Source organism: Moschus berezovskii, chromosome 17 (assembly GCF_049115385.1).
Source record: "Moschus berezovskii isolate FMDL1 chromosome 17, NW_MosBer_1.0, whole genome shotgun sequence".
Taxonomy (NCBI): domain Eukaryota; kingdom Metazoa; phylum Chordata; class Mammalia; order Artiodactyla; family Moschidae; genus Moschus; species Moschus berezovskii.
This window is the reverse complement of record NC_142476.1, coordinates 40,943,069-40,955,946: the sequence shown is the minus strand read 5'-3', so window position 1 is coordinate 40,955,946 and position 12,878 is coordinate 40,943,069. Positions and strand designations below refer to the sequence as shown.

Here is a 12,878-nt window from a genome sequence, read left to right as displayed (position 1 = left end):
GTCGGTGTCACCAAGGTGCCGCCGGACTCTGAAGAGGTGGAGGACTGGAGCCCGGCCGCGCAGAACCCCTCCGAAGGCTCCAGGCAGGGCTCGGAGCTTCCCGAGGGCCCCCACCCGCCTTCTCCCCGCTGGGCGCGCCCCCGGCCGCCCACAGGCCCTGGGCCTGACCCTGTGGACCGCCCACCGATGCGCGTGGCGAAGGCCGGGAGCGCGCGCCCTGAGCTCCAGACCTTGACAAGGCAGGAGGCCCTGCCCCCTAGCGCGCCCCGCCCTCCCCACCCGCGCGTGCGCAGCCCCGCCCCCACGCCGCGGGCCGCCCGGTGACGTCAGGCCCGCCGCTCTCGGGCGCCCCTAGCGGCCGCTTGTAGCCGGATCGGCGGTCCCTTTAACGCGCGGCCCGAGGGGGCGGCGGCGGGGCGCACGGACGCGGCGGGCCTCGCGCCCTCCCTGCCTGCGTCCCGGGTCCGGGGCGCATGGGCGGCCGCGGGCGGCGGGGCAGCAGCCGGAGTGCGTGCGGAGTCGGGACCGGGGCCAGGGCCGGGGCTGAGGCCGGCAGGGCGGGCGGGGCCGGAGCGGCCGGGCGGGGACGCGGGGGCCTGGTCGCGGTCGGGCCGGGAGCGGCGCGCGGGCGGGGCGCGGGCCGGCAGCGGGGAGGCGCCCGCGTCCGAGGCCCGAGCCGGGCCTGAGTGCCGCGCCATGGCGGAGACCAAGATCATCTATCACATGGACGAGGAGGAGACGCCGTACCTGGTCAAGCTGCCGGTGGCGCCCGAGCGCGTCACGCTGGCCGACTTCAAGAACGTGCTCAGCAACCGGCCCGTGCACGCCTACAAATTCTTCTTCAAGTCCATGGACCAGGACTTCGGGTCAGTGGGCCGTAAGGCCTGTGCGCGGGTGCGCGCGGTGGGCACCTGTCTGGCCAGGCAGGGCAGGGGATCCTGGGGCTGTGACCTGGGCGGTGTCTGCGCGCCCTGGTGCGTGTGTCCCACCTGTCTGTGCTCTGAGCATGGGACGCCTGGGCCCCTGACTGCCTGCCCCCGAGGTCTGCGAGCAATGGACGGTGGGCGGACAGCGGTCCTGGCTTCTCCATTCCCCCTGGGCCCTGTTCTGAGTGTGTGTGACTTGCGGTGGAGGTCTGTAGTCGAAGTGGATCTCCAAAATCCCATCTTGGCACCTGTCAGACTCAGGGTTATGTGGAGGGCAGGTGGGATTCATGAGGCTTGGGGTCAGAGGCATTTCCAAGCGTTGAGGGGAAGGGGTTAGGGTGGGACGAAATGCCAGCCACCCAGTGGGTCTCCTAGTTAGCATGGGGGAAATGAGGTGATACGGGACAAGGGCACAGATCTGTCTGCAGGGGTCTGCAGAAGTTTCTGGAGGTTTAAAACAGCATTCTCCTGGCCCCCTTCTCCAGGGTCCTCAGAACAGGGCAGGAGCCAAGGGTCACTGGGCAACATGGGGCTTTATTCCACCCACCCTAGCCTTGGGGTTGCTGGCCACAGGGCCTGTGTCCCTGCTGAACTACATGCCACTTGGGTTCCTGAGAGCAGTGCAGCCCAGCTGCTAACTCAGGCAGCCTCTGGGTCAGAGTTCCTACATCTGCCCTTAGTGGTGGCTGTCCCGGCTGAGGGGACTTCCTGCTTGTTACGGGCTGGGCCTCTGGAACAGTGGGTGAGTGGTGAACTGGAGGCTGGCTAGACGCTCGAGCCCTGACCCAGCACAACCACGGGTAACCTGAGTCCCCAGCTTGGCAGTGCTGGGGGGGCACCCAGAGGCCGCCTCGGCCGAGCAGGTGTGCTTCAGCGCCCTTAGGCAGCCCGTGTCCTTGTCTGTGGCTGTGTCTTGGGACTTTGACATTGAGGCCATTTCCTGGATTCTGTGGTTTGCACTGGCCCTGGGCAGTCCAGGTCAGGTCAAGCTGAGGCCACTTTGTGGCTCCCAGGGAGGCCTGAGGGACGTGGGGGCAACTAGACTGCCTCATGCCCTCAACACCAGGGAGAGGCAGAGAACAGGGAATGGATCCTTGGCAGCCCCCAGCCCTGCTGGGCTCAGGTTAGGAGCTGCCCCCAGGCCAGGCTTCACAGGGTAGGGCATAGACTGGGGAGCCTAGTCCTGGCCACTGGCTGCACCCCCCCCACCCCACCCCCGCCTCATCTGGTTGATTGCCTACAGTCTCACTTCTCTGAGCCTGCTCTGCGTTGGCTGTGAGCATCAGGTATGTGAAAGGGTGCTTTTGTTTTTAACCTAGTTTATCATTTTAACAAAAATTACTGAAATCACATATGCTCTTTCATACATTGAAGGTAGTGTGTGACAAACTGTGTGCCCAACCCCCCAGGTTGCTGCCCTTGGATCGTGATCTGGGGTGCAGCCTGAGGGACCCGACCCTCCTCCTGTGTCTAATAGCCACTGAGCTGCAGAGACCCCTGCCCCACTCCAGGTACACTCCCAGCAGAGGCTGTGCCTGCTAGAGGATTTTCAGGACCCATGGGTCCCCTGACCCAGAAGGTCATGGTGGGCAGGCAAGATCTGGGTCTTGAAGCAAGAGTAGGAGTTCTTCAGGTTGTCTGAGCATGACTGGGATGTGAGGGAGGGAACAAGACCAGGCTGGTAGGCTGGGCTGGGACAGAGGAAGGGATTGGGATGACTCTGGAAAGTGCAGTGGGCATGGGCAGACAGAAGGGGTGGCTCATTCCCCACCCCCACCCCCAGATCTGTGGTTGGTGGCCTGTTGGCCTCAGGGACCCTTGGAGGGGATCTGCTTCCTTCCTTCCCTCTCCTGAGATCTACCTACAGAGTTCCAGGTTCTGTTTGTTCTGTAGAATCATTTACTCAGTGGAATAAATTTTCTCTGGGAGTGTCTGATTAGTCACCCACACTTTAGTATAAATGAGGGCCAGAGTCTCATCTTGGCTATCTAATGGATATAGCTGGAGGTTGGAGAAAGAGGGGGCAGGTCCTGGCTGGGCTGGGGAAGTGGCCCCTTTGTGAGAGGGGTGGCCTCAGACTAGGGACTGTGAGGTCCCTGACCCTGCTGAGGCCTCTGTTCCTAAAGTCTCAGTTCTTGGTCTCTCTGGCCAGGAAGGGAAACCTTCCTAAGTCTAAGGTGTGACCATAGCCACTTGCTCTGGCCAGGCCCCACTCTCCATGAGCATCCATGGCAAGTGAGTAGAGTCCTGCACCTCCCTCCCACTCTTCCCATGCAGGTCATAGCTGTGTGTCCCAGTGAAGCTGGGGAGGCTCTCAGAGCCTGTGCTGGGCTGGCCCAGAGGTGCTAAGCGTTGGGCTTGGTGTGCAGCCGTGCTCACAGGCTTCCGCTGCCTTGTGGACTCCAGGCCTCCCTGGACTTGGCAGTGGCCCTGGGCCCTGCATCTCTGGGCCAGGAGCTCTTGTCTGTGGGGCCATCTGTCTGTGGACCCTGGGGGCTGTGGTGAGGGCTGCGCTTGGCCTGGTCCAGATGGCCTGAGCTCCCACTCTGCCCTCTGCAGCTCTGCCATCTGCAGTCAGTGCCCCTGGTGTTGGGAGGTTCTAGATGCTTCACCCTCTGGAGCTTGCGGTCAGGCATGGAAAGTCTAGGGTCTAGACCCTTCACCCTGGAGCCTGCAGAACCCAAGCCTGGTCAGGAGGCAGTATGGGGACAGATGAAGGCTCTGTGGGAACTGAGGACCCTGACTCCTGGGGCAACCCTGTGTCTCTGAGGACACAGGTGGTGCATCCCACTGGGTCTCTGTGAGCCCAAGGGTCCCTGGGCTTCTGGCTCTGAGCAGGGAGCCCTGCTCTGTACGGGCGCTGCTCTGAGCAGATTCCTCGCTGGGGCGCGTCTGCGGGGGTGGCGGGTGGGGCTGGACAGCCCAAGTTCCAGGTTATCAGGGATCTCACCAGGAATCCCAGAGCTGGGGGCAACATGCCAACAGAGGTTCCCCTGGGTGGCCACCCTGAGGGTTCATGTCTTTGCTGACCACAGCTCCTGAGGTCTACTCTCAGGCTCAGGGAAGGCGCTCTGGATTGTTTGGGGGGCATTTCCCCAGGCTTGGTTGAGACCAACCCCACCCCCAACCTCCTCCCTGTTCCTGGCCATCACTGGGGGTGGGCAGCACCGTGCCCCTGGGGAGGGTGAGGCCCTCCCCCTCCCTCCCTGCTATCCCGACTAGCTGCTCCTCGATGCCCTGACCCCCAGGGGGAAGGCTGGGTGCCCTTTAGTTCCAGCCAGAAGGTGTATATCTCTCAGGCTAGGGAGGACTGGGGAAGCAGGGCCTCTGGGCCCTGGTGGGGGGCATTCATGTGTGGGTGGGCTGCATGGGGGCCTCAGCAGCTCTGGGTGACCGATTGTCTCGAGGCGCTGGCCAAGTGGGCAGTGAGGGTTCAGGGTGCTGCCTGAGGTGTCCACCTCTGGGAAGCCCTATGGACCTTGTGCTGTGAGTCAAAAGGGCGGGGTCATGAGTGCAGGGAGGGAAGGGAGACTGCCGGCTGGGCCACCTGGGCTGTGAAGTGAGAACCAGGACCCCCTGGGTCTCCTGCTGCAGTCACTCAGAGGCGGTGCTCAGGGCCCGCTGGGCCCCCTGGAGGGCTTGCTGCAACCCCCCGTCTCCTGGCTGCAGCTGGCAGAACCCCAAGCGTCCCCAAGCCACCGCAGGTCTTCCTGTGGTGACACCTTCTGTGTGGTCTCCTGGACTGAATCTTGGGCTGGGTCTCGGCCTCTTCAGAGCTCAGCTCTGCCGGACTGTGGTGCGTGATGGTGGCTGCAGACACTTTGTCTGTTCCTCACTGGGGAGAGGGGGGTCCTGAGAAATGACTCCTGTCCTTTGTTCTGTCCACCTCATCTGTGCCTGTGTGGCTGGCCTGGGAGGCATCTGATGGAGTCACCATAGGACCCTGGTGGAGTGCCCCCTCCAGGCTGCCCTGTCTCCTCTGTGTACTCTGCCCTGAGGTCTTGGGCCTCTCCAAGGCTGGGTGGGTGGGGTGGACCGGAGCCTTACACTCTGGGGCCTCCTGCCCCTTGCTGCTTCCTCGGACATGCCGAGTTCAGGTGTCTGGGCCCAGAGGCCACGAGGCTACTTCCTGCTTGGTCTGCGGCTCCTGTTTCTACACTGGGCCCTCATCCCAGGTGTGGAAATCTGCGGTGCTGGGCAGGGCTGTGCTCCAGGGCCCTGCTGCTGGCCCCGCCCTGCCTACCCTGCTCCCTGGGCCTCCAGGAAGCCACAGTGTGGGATGTGTCTGGGCCACAGCACTGTCTGCCCTGCCCCATGGCCCTTCCCTGCTGCCCTTCTCACCCCTTTGAACCAGACTCCTGGACCTCCCCAACCTGTTTCTGACCCCAGGGTCATTGGCTTCCTTCCCAGTTAGAGTTGCCCTGGGCCTTGGCCACCTGCCTCTCCTGTCCCCCCAGGCCCACCTTCCGGGAGTCTGCATGAACGGACAGGCCAGGCTAGCCGTTGGGCAGTGGGTAGAGCTAGTGACACTTGCTGACCTTCAGGGCCTGAGGCTTCTCCGTGGGCCCTGCTGGCCCTGCACTTGGCCGCCCTTCGAGTTGGGCGAGTGTTGTTAGTGGGGGTCTGTTTCTGTCTCCTTGGCTGGGCCAACAGGTCAGGAGGGTGGTGGCTTGCTCCTGGAGTGTGAGCTTGCGGGTCTGTGTGCTGTGCATCTCCCGGGGGTTCTGCCCACACCTTGCTTGTGCTGAAGCCTGCTGTGAACTGGGCCCTGTCCGTGCAATACGAAGTCTGGGGGAGTTAACACAGAGAAAGGAGGATACTTGCATTTGTGTCTGGGCCCCATGGGCCCTGGGTGGGGTCCTTGGAAGGATGGTGATGTTCCCCAGAAGCAGAGGTGCTAGGTGAGGGCATCTGCAGAGACTGGCATCTAGGTATGTGGCTGGATGCCCCGTGTGGCCAGATGCCCCATGTGACCCACACCCCGGATAAGCTGGGGGCCTTAGTCCAGAGCCCAGCGGTGGGAGTAGGCCCCAGTGTGGCTGCCTCACAGCTGCGTCTGCCTGCAGGGTTGTAAAGGAGGAGATCTCTGACGATAATGCCAAGCTGCCCTGCTTCAATGGCCGTGTGGTCTCCTGGGTGAGTCCATGGGATACTGGCGGAGAGCCCTGGGCTGGTGGGAGTGGAAGAAGGTGACTGCCCATGCCCAGTGCCCTGCCGGAGTCACCTGGATGCTGGTTCCTGAGCCCTGCTCTTGTCCACAGCTGGTCCTGGCTGAGGGCGCGCACTCGGATCCAGGGTCTCAGGGCACTGATGGGCATGCAGACCTGCCCCCGCCTCTTGAGCGGACAGGTGGCATTGGGGACTCCCGGCCTCCCTCCTTCCAGTAAGGATTCTGGGGGGCTGTGCTGAGCCCAGTGGAGCTGAGGGGCTTGCGTCCTGCCAGCATGTTAGAAGTGGGGAGGGGCAGCTGAGCAGGGACCCACAGTCAATAGGTGCTGGTCAGCAGAGGAGGGGCAAGTGGAGAGGCCCAGAGTGGGCCGGCGGGTAGATGGGGGCTCTGCTGGAGTTGAGGTCCCACTGGACATTGGGAGGAGAGGAGCTGAGAGGGTGTTTGAGGCATGAGTGGCCTGGCCGCCCCAGCCCAGCCCTCCTCGGCACAGCCCGAATGTGGCCGGCAGCCGCGACGGGATGGACAACGAGACTGGCACGGAGTCATTGGTCAGCCACCGGCGGGAGCGAACCCGACGCCGGAACCGTGAAGAGGGTAATGAGGCTATGTCTTTGACCTCCCTGGGACTCCCGTAGGCACCCCAAGCCCCTGCTGGCCCCCCTTTCAGTGGAGGTCCCTTGGCAGAGGTTCCAGACCCAAATACCCTGGACCCTAGTGACCCCTCAGCAGCCCTGCAGTCACCCTGCCAGCTCCCAGGTGAAAAAGCGCTTGAGGTTGCAGGGGCTGCCCGTGACTTCCAGAGGATCCCATGGCCAGCCCCCCTCCCTGCTGTCCCCACAGCAGCCCGGACCAATGGGCACCCAAGGGGGGACCGGCGGCGGGACCTGGGGCTGCCCCCTGACAGTGCGTCCACTGTGCTGAGCAGTGAACTTGAGTCTAGCAGCTTCATTGACTCGGATGAAGATGACAACACAAGCCGGTGGGTGAGGGTGGGGTGTGAGGCGAGACCCTGCTGGCTGCTCACTGGCTGCAGGGTGGGGATGGTTTCCCCAGGTTCGGCCTTGTCCCTGCCCCTTTGAGTTCAACTATATGGGTGGTGGCCAGACCCTGACTCTGGGACCCCCCAGGCTGAGTAGCTCCACGGAGCAGAGCACCTCCTCCAGGCTCATCCGGAAACACAAGCGCCGGCGGCGGAAACAGCGCCTGCGGCAGACAGACCGGGTAGGTGCAGACTGGGCAGGTGTGGGCCAGGCAGGTGTGAATATTGCAGGTGTGTGCCTGGCAGGTGTGAACTGGGCAGGTGTGAATCAGGTAGTTCCAGGCCGGTCAGGTTAGGGCCAGGCAGGTGTGAATATTGCAGGTGTGGGCTGGCAGGTGTGAACCAGTCAGGTGTGGACTGGACAGGTGTAGGCTGGGGCGGGCAGATGGGTCACACTCACAGCCCCTCACCTGGTGTCCCCTACAGGCCTCCTCTTTTAGCAGCATCACGGACTCCACCATGTCCCTCAACATCATCACCGTCACACTCAACATGGGTGAGGCCTCTGTGAGGTGCTGGGCAGGGCACAATGGTGGTGGGGGCACACCTGCTCACCACACCCACTGCCCCACAGAGAGGCACCACTTCCTGGGCATCAGCATCGTGGGCCAGAGCAATGACCGGGGCGACGGTGGCATCTACATCGGCTCCATCATGAAGGGTGGGGCTGTTGCTGCTGATGGCCGCATCGAGCCGGGCGACATGCTGCTGCAGGTGCGGGCCGGGGGAGCTTCTGGTGGGGGGAGGAGCAGCACCCCCACCCACCATGCTGACCTCTTGCCCCCAGGTGAACGATGTCAACTTCGAGAACATGAGCAACGATGATGCTGTGCGGGTCCTGCGGGAGATCGTGTCCCAGACGGGGTGAGGCGTGTGGGGGTGAGGCGTGTAGGGGTGGGACAGCGGAGGGGAGGGGGCCGCCTGGGTCACCTTGTGACCCACCCACCCCACAGGCCCATCAGCCTCACGGTGGCCAAGTGCTGGGACCCAACACCCCGCAGCTACTTCACCATCCCGAGGGGTAAGTGACCCCCTGGGGCCAGCGGGGTGGGGGTGGGGCACCTAGCCCAGCCTGAAGGGCCTCTTTTCTGTCCTGTGTTCCACTTCCCCCCACACCGTCCATCTGTCCATCTGTTGCCATGCAATGGCTGCCCAGCGGATCCAGTTCGGCCCATCGACCCAGCTGCCTGGCTGTCCCACACGGCAGCGTTGACGGGAGCCCTGCCCCGCTACGGTACGAGCCCCTGCTCCAGCGCCGTCACGCGCACCAGCTCCTCCTCACTAACCAGCTCTGTGCCTGGCGCTCCGCGTAAGTGGCAGCTCACAAGGTTGGGAACCGAGACCCTGGCCAGGCACTCACTGGGTGCGGTTGCCCCCGAGGGCCATGCCAGCCTTGAGTGTTCACGGTGCTGCCGGGTCCTCATGATCGGATGCGGGGGTGCCTGCTCCCGCCCTCCTCCCTGCTCGGTGTCCCAGCAGTGGGAGTGGGGGATGCCTGGAGGGGCTCAGCGAGCCCTGGGGCCTGCATGGTGGGGGCAGGGAGAGGCAGGTGCCTGCGTGGGGCCCTCACCCTGCTTTCCTGCCACTAACATGACTAATAGCCTCAGCTCGCAGGGGAGAGGGTAGAAGACGCCTGATATTGACCCCTGGGGCTCTGGTCTGCAGGGTCGGGGGGTCCTTGCCATGGTTGGACAGGGTGGGAGATGAAGGTCCAAACCCCTCCCACCCACTGCCTGCTCCCTGACCCTGCAGGGTCATTGAGCGCTGGCACTGAGCCCCATAGTTGCTCGGCCAGCAGAGTCTGGCCTCTGAAATGGGGAAGCAGGCCGGGCCTGGGGTCTGTTCTGACCCTGTGCCACCCGTCAGCCAGTTGGGCTGAGGAGGGGGGCTGTGCCTTGCAGAGCTGGAGGAGGCGCCACTGACGGTGAAGAGTGACATGGGTGCTGTTGTCCGGGTCATGCAGCTGCCGGACTCAGGCCTAGAGATCCGGGACCGCATGTGGCTCAAGATCACCATCGCCAACGCCGTCATCGGTGAGGGTCCTGCACCCAGGGGTGGGGCCGCATCCCTGCCTGACTGTTGCCTGCTGCCACGCAGGCGCAGATGTGGTGGACTGGCTGTGCATGCGCCTGGAGGGCTTCCACAAGCAGTGGTTGGGGGTGGGGGGTGGGACTGGGTCCCTGCCTCTGACTGCCGCCTGCTGCCACCCAGGGGCAGATGTGGTGGACTGGCTGTACACGCACCTGGAGGGCTTCCGTGAGCGGAGGGAGGCGCGCAAGTACGCCAGCAGCATGCTGAAGCGTGGTTTCCTGCGGCACACGGTCAACAAGGTCACCTTCTCAGAGCAGTGTTACTACGTCTTCGGGGACCTGTGCAGCAGTGAGTGGGGCTGCGGAGTGGCGTCCCAGAAGGGAAGGCCGCCCTCCCCACCCTCACCCGCACTCCCTCTGCCCTCCCCTCTCGCAGATCTTGCCGCCCTGAACCTCAACAGCGGCTCCAGTGGGGCCTCTGATCAGGACACGCTGGCCCCACTGCCCCACCCGGCTGCCCCCTGGCCCCTGGGTCAGGGCTACCCCTACCAGTACCCAGGGCCCCCGCCCTGCTTCCCACCCGCGTATCAGGACCCTGGCTTCGGCTACGGCAGCGGCAGTGCCGGGAGTCAGCAGAGTGAAGGTGAGGGCCCCTACCTCCAAGCCCAGCCCCCTCCCCCACAGCCTGGCTCTGCCCTGCGTGCCCGCCCCCTGCCCTGCACTCCCATCTGCTCTGTGCTCAGGCCCTGGGTGGCTTCTTCTGAAAGGGATGAGTGGTCAGGGGCTGGGGAGAAGAGCCTAGAGTCTTCAGGGGTTGTGTGGGTGTGCTGGTGGTCCAGACATGGCAGAGGCAGAGAGAGATGGTGTGGGAATGGGGGCATGGGATGTGATGGCCCAGGGTTGGGGAGCAGCAGAGAGGTCCTGGGACCCTTCCCCCAGCACCTGCAGCACAGTGGGGAGCAGAGGTGACAGCTCCGTAGATAGCTGCAGCCTGCTGCCGGGATGTGAAGGGCAATGGAGCAGGGGGGTTGTGGTGTCACAGAGGAGCACCTACTGGGACCTTGTCCTGAGGCTGAGTGGGGGGTCAGCAAGGCCAATGGGCGCATGCCCCCTAAAGCATCTGGGGAGAGGTCTGGTAGGTGACTCAGTGGACCCAGAAGGGCACAGGGAGAGAGGACAGTGGATCAGGGGCAGCAGTGTCCAAGGGGAAGCATGTTGGGTGCCGAGGCCAGTGGTCACATGCCCCCAGGGTCTGGGGAGAGGTCTGGTGTGTGGCTTGGTGGACCCAGGAGGGGATGGGGAGAGGGGACAGTGGATCAGGGGCAGCAGTGTCCAAGGGAAAGTGTGTTGGGCGCCAGTGGACCTTGCACAGGCCCAGCTGGCGGTGTGGGTGCCCGGCCGCTGGTGTGTAACTCCTCTATCCCTTGCTTTGTGCTGAGCAAGCCTTAGACTGAAGGACTAGCGGAGCGGACCCTCGGGGCCGGTAAGCCAGGGTCCTGCTCGGCGTCCCCCTCTGCACGTCCCCAGCCAGTGGGCGTCTTCAGGTTCCCGACATGTCCCGAGTGCCCAGGAGGGGCTGAGCTGAGTAGCCGGCCAGGACTCTGGGGGCAGATGAAAGGCGGGTCTTGGGTGGGGAGCCCACGATGGCTGGCAGTGCCCCGGGCACATGGCCTGCTCTGGGCCTCTGTTTCTCAGCTGCAAGACCAGGCCCTCGGTCTAGGCACTGGTGTGAGGAGTGGGGATCGAGCTGGCCCTGGAGCATCCCTGCCTGTCTGCCACTGCCCCACCCTCCATCCCCGCATCTCCTCTCCTCTGCCTGCTGCAGCTGCTCCCACTTCCCTGGGCTGGGCCAGTCCGGCCCGCATGGCTGCCCACCCCCACCTGCACCCGCTCAGGACCGTTGGTGCTGCCCCTGGCAGTCCCGGCCATGGCCGTCTGTCTTGGAAGAGGCAAGGCCTAGTACTAACCATCCCATTCCTCTCCCCCATTCTTGACCCCAGGAAGCAAAAGCAGTGGGTCCACCCGGAGTGCTGGCGGGAGCAGCCGTCGGGCCCTGGGCCGTGAGAAGGAGAGCCGGTCGGCTGGAGCTGGGGGCAGTGGCAGCGAGTCAGACCACACGGCACCAAGCGGGGTGGGTGGCAGTGGCTGGCGGGAGCGTCCGCCTAGCCAGCTCAGCCGTGGCAGCAGCCCGCGCAGCCAGGCCTCAGCCGCCGCCCCAGGGCTCCCCCCGCTGCACCCCCTGACAAAGGCCTACTCGGTGGTGGGTGGGCCGCCTGGGGGGCCACCTGTCCGGGAGCTGGCCGCTGTCCCGCCAGAGCTGACGGGCAGCCGCCAGTCCTTCCAGAAGGCCATGGGGAACCCCTGTGAGTTCTTCGTGGATATCATGTGACCGAGGCAAGAGTGCCTTCAGCCCAGCCTTGCTGTGGGGAGGCCCAGGGTCCTGCTCTTGCAGGAGGGCCCTGTTCCTGGAGCTTGTGTGGGCTTGCCTTAGCGGCCATCCCAGGTCAGACCTGTGCTTGCTGCCATGGGGTCTGGGCCTGGACAGAGTGGCAGCAGGCTGGAGGGGAGGGGCTGAGGGCAGCCCAGACCACTGTGATCTGGAGGGCGGCTCATCCACCCCTAGCTGGAGCTGTCAATGCAAACCCTGGGCAGGAGGGGCATCTCCCTGTGCTCAGGCAGGTCTGACTCACCCCTCTTGGTGTATGCCTCAGGGACCCAACTTGCCCACAGAGCTGTGCATGGGGCCTCAAACTGAGCTGAGAGATGGCCACTAGGCCTGGGCCCCACCGGGTCCACAGGCCCCACCCATCTTGCCTAGGCCAGGATTGGGGGGGGTCCTCTTGGGGTTAGAATCATAGCCCCAAGGTCCCTCTGTGGCTGCCTAAGGTAGGGATCTAATTTATTTATTTATTGTCTGGCCTGTGTGCTCTGTGGGGTGGCGGCCAAGTCAGCTGTCCCCTACTCCAGTCAGCGGAACAGTTTCGTGTGTCCCCCCTGCAGGGACACAGGTCATGTCTGGAGGTGTGTGGGAGGACAGTGAGAGGGAGGCGGCAGGATGGGGGACCCTGAGGGGTGAGGGCCACAGACGGGCACAGCTGCTGCAGGGGCAGGGTTTAGAGCAGAGGGCGTGGCCAGCTCAGCCTTCCTCGTGATCTTGGGGTGGCCTCCCACCCACCCACGCACGCACACATACACGTCGCTTCCGTCCAGCGTCTCTGGCCTGCACATGTCTGCACTGTAGATACTATATCCAGTTGGGAGCGTCGTCCAGATAGTTAATAGAGCTGCTTCTGTGTAAATGCTATTTTAAACACTAAAAAGCGTTTAATTTTATGGGATTGATGTGTGATCTGTGTCTTTTCCCCATTTTAGGAGGTTGGGATGAAGGGGCTGGGTCAACTTCCCCAGGGTCCACCTGAGAACTGACCCGGGACTGGCTTGGTGCTGTCCTCTGGGTGCCAGCTCACCAAGGGCCTGCCCACAGACAACCTGGCAGGTAGTCTTCTGTCCGTGGTGCTGATTCCTGACTCTGGGGCAGGGGTGGGGTTGGGGGTAGGGGTCCCTGTAGCTGGTGCTGCCCATAGTGCTGATCCCTGCTCCCCGGCACCCTGCCTGGACTCTGTCCATGGTGCTGTCCGAGGTGACTGGCCCCCATTCTGCTGGCTCACTGGCCAGGGAGAGAGAAGGAAGCTGGGTGCCCCCTCCCTTCTGAG

The 12,878-nt window shown here is 63.9% G+C and overlaps 1 protein-coding gene across 7 annotated transcripts; it reads left to right on the top strand.

The window, feature by feature from the left end:
• Window positions 1-372: 372 nt before the first annotated feature.
• DVL1 (dishevelled segment polarity protein 1) lies at window positions 373-12,498 on the top strand. 7 transcript variants are annotated; one of them, XM_055419337.2, is made up of 15 exons: window positions 377-866; window positions 5,993-6,062; window positions 6,188-6,309; window positions 6,587-6,690; window positions 6,937-7,075; window positions 7,224-7,317; window positions 7,562-7,631; window positions 7,710-7,849; window positions 7,923-7,999; window positions 8,089-8,156; window positions 8,292-8,369; window positions 9,037-9,168; window positions 9,347-9,514; window positions 9,602-9,808; window positions 11,166-12,498. In XM_055419337.2, the coding sequence occupies exons 1-15, from the start codon at window positions 697-699 to the stop codon at window positions 11,552-11,554; spliced, it is 2,028 nt and encodes a 675-aa protein (XP_055275312.2). In that variant the 5' UTR covers window positions 377-696; the 3' UTR covers window positions 11,555-12,498. The 7 variants fall into 7 exon arrangements, with proteins under 7 accessions (XP_055275309.2, XP_055275308.2, XP_055275307.2 ...); XM_055419336.2 differs by having other exon boundaries at window positions 8,292-8,444; XM_055419334.2 differs by having other exon boundaries at window positions 373-866; window positions 6,605-6,690; window positions 6,940-7,075; window positions 8,292-8,444; window positions 9,347-9,808.
• Window positions 12,499-12,878: the final 380 nt, after the last annotated feature.

Bases quoted from the DNA above. Each gene is read 5' to 3' on its own strand.
- DVL1 (XM_055419331.2), top strand. From the start codon at position 697: ATGGCGGAGACCAAGATCATCTATCACATGGACGAGGAGGAGACGCCG. The intron at 867-5,992 runs GTCAGTGGGCCG...GTCTGCCTGCAG, and splicing joins TCCATGGACCAGGACTTCGG to GGTTGTAAAGGAGGAGATCT. The intron at 9,169-9,346 runs GTGAGGGTCCTG...GCTGCCACCCAG, and splicing joins CATCGCCAACGCCGTCATCG to GGGCAGATGTGGTGGACTGG.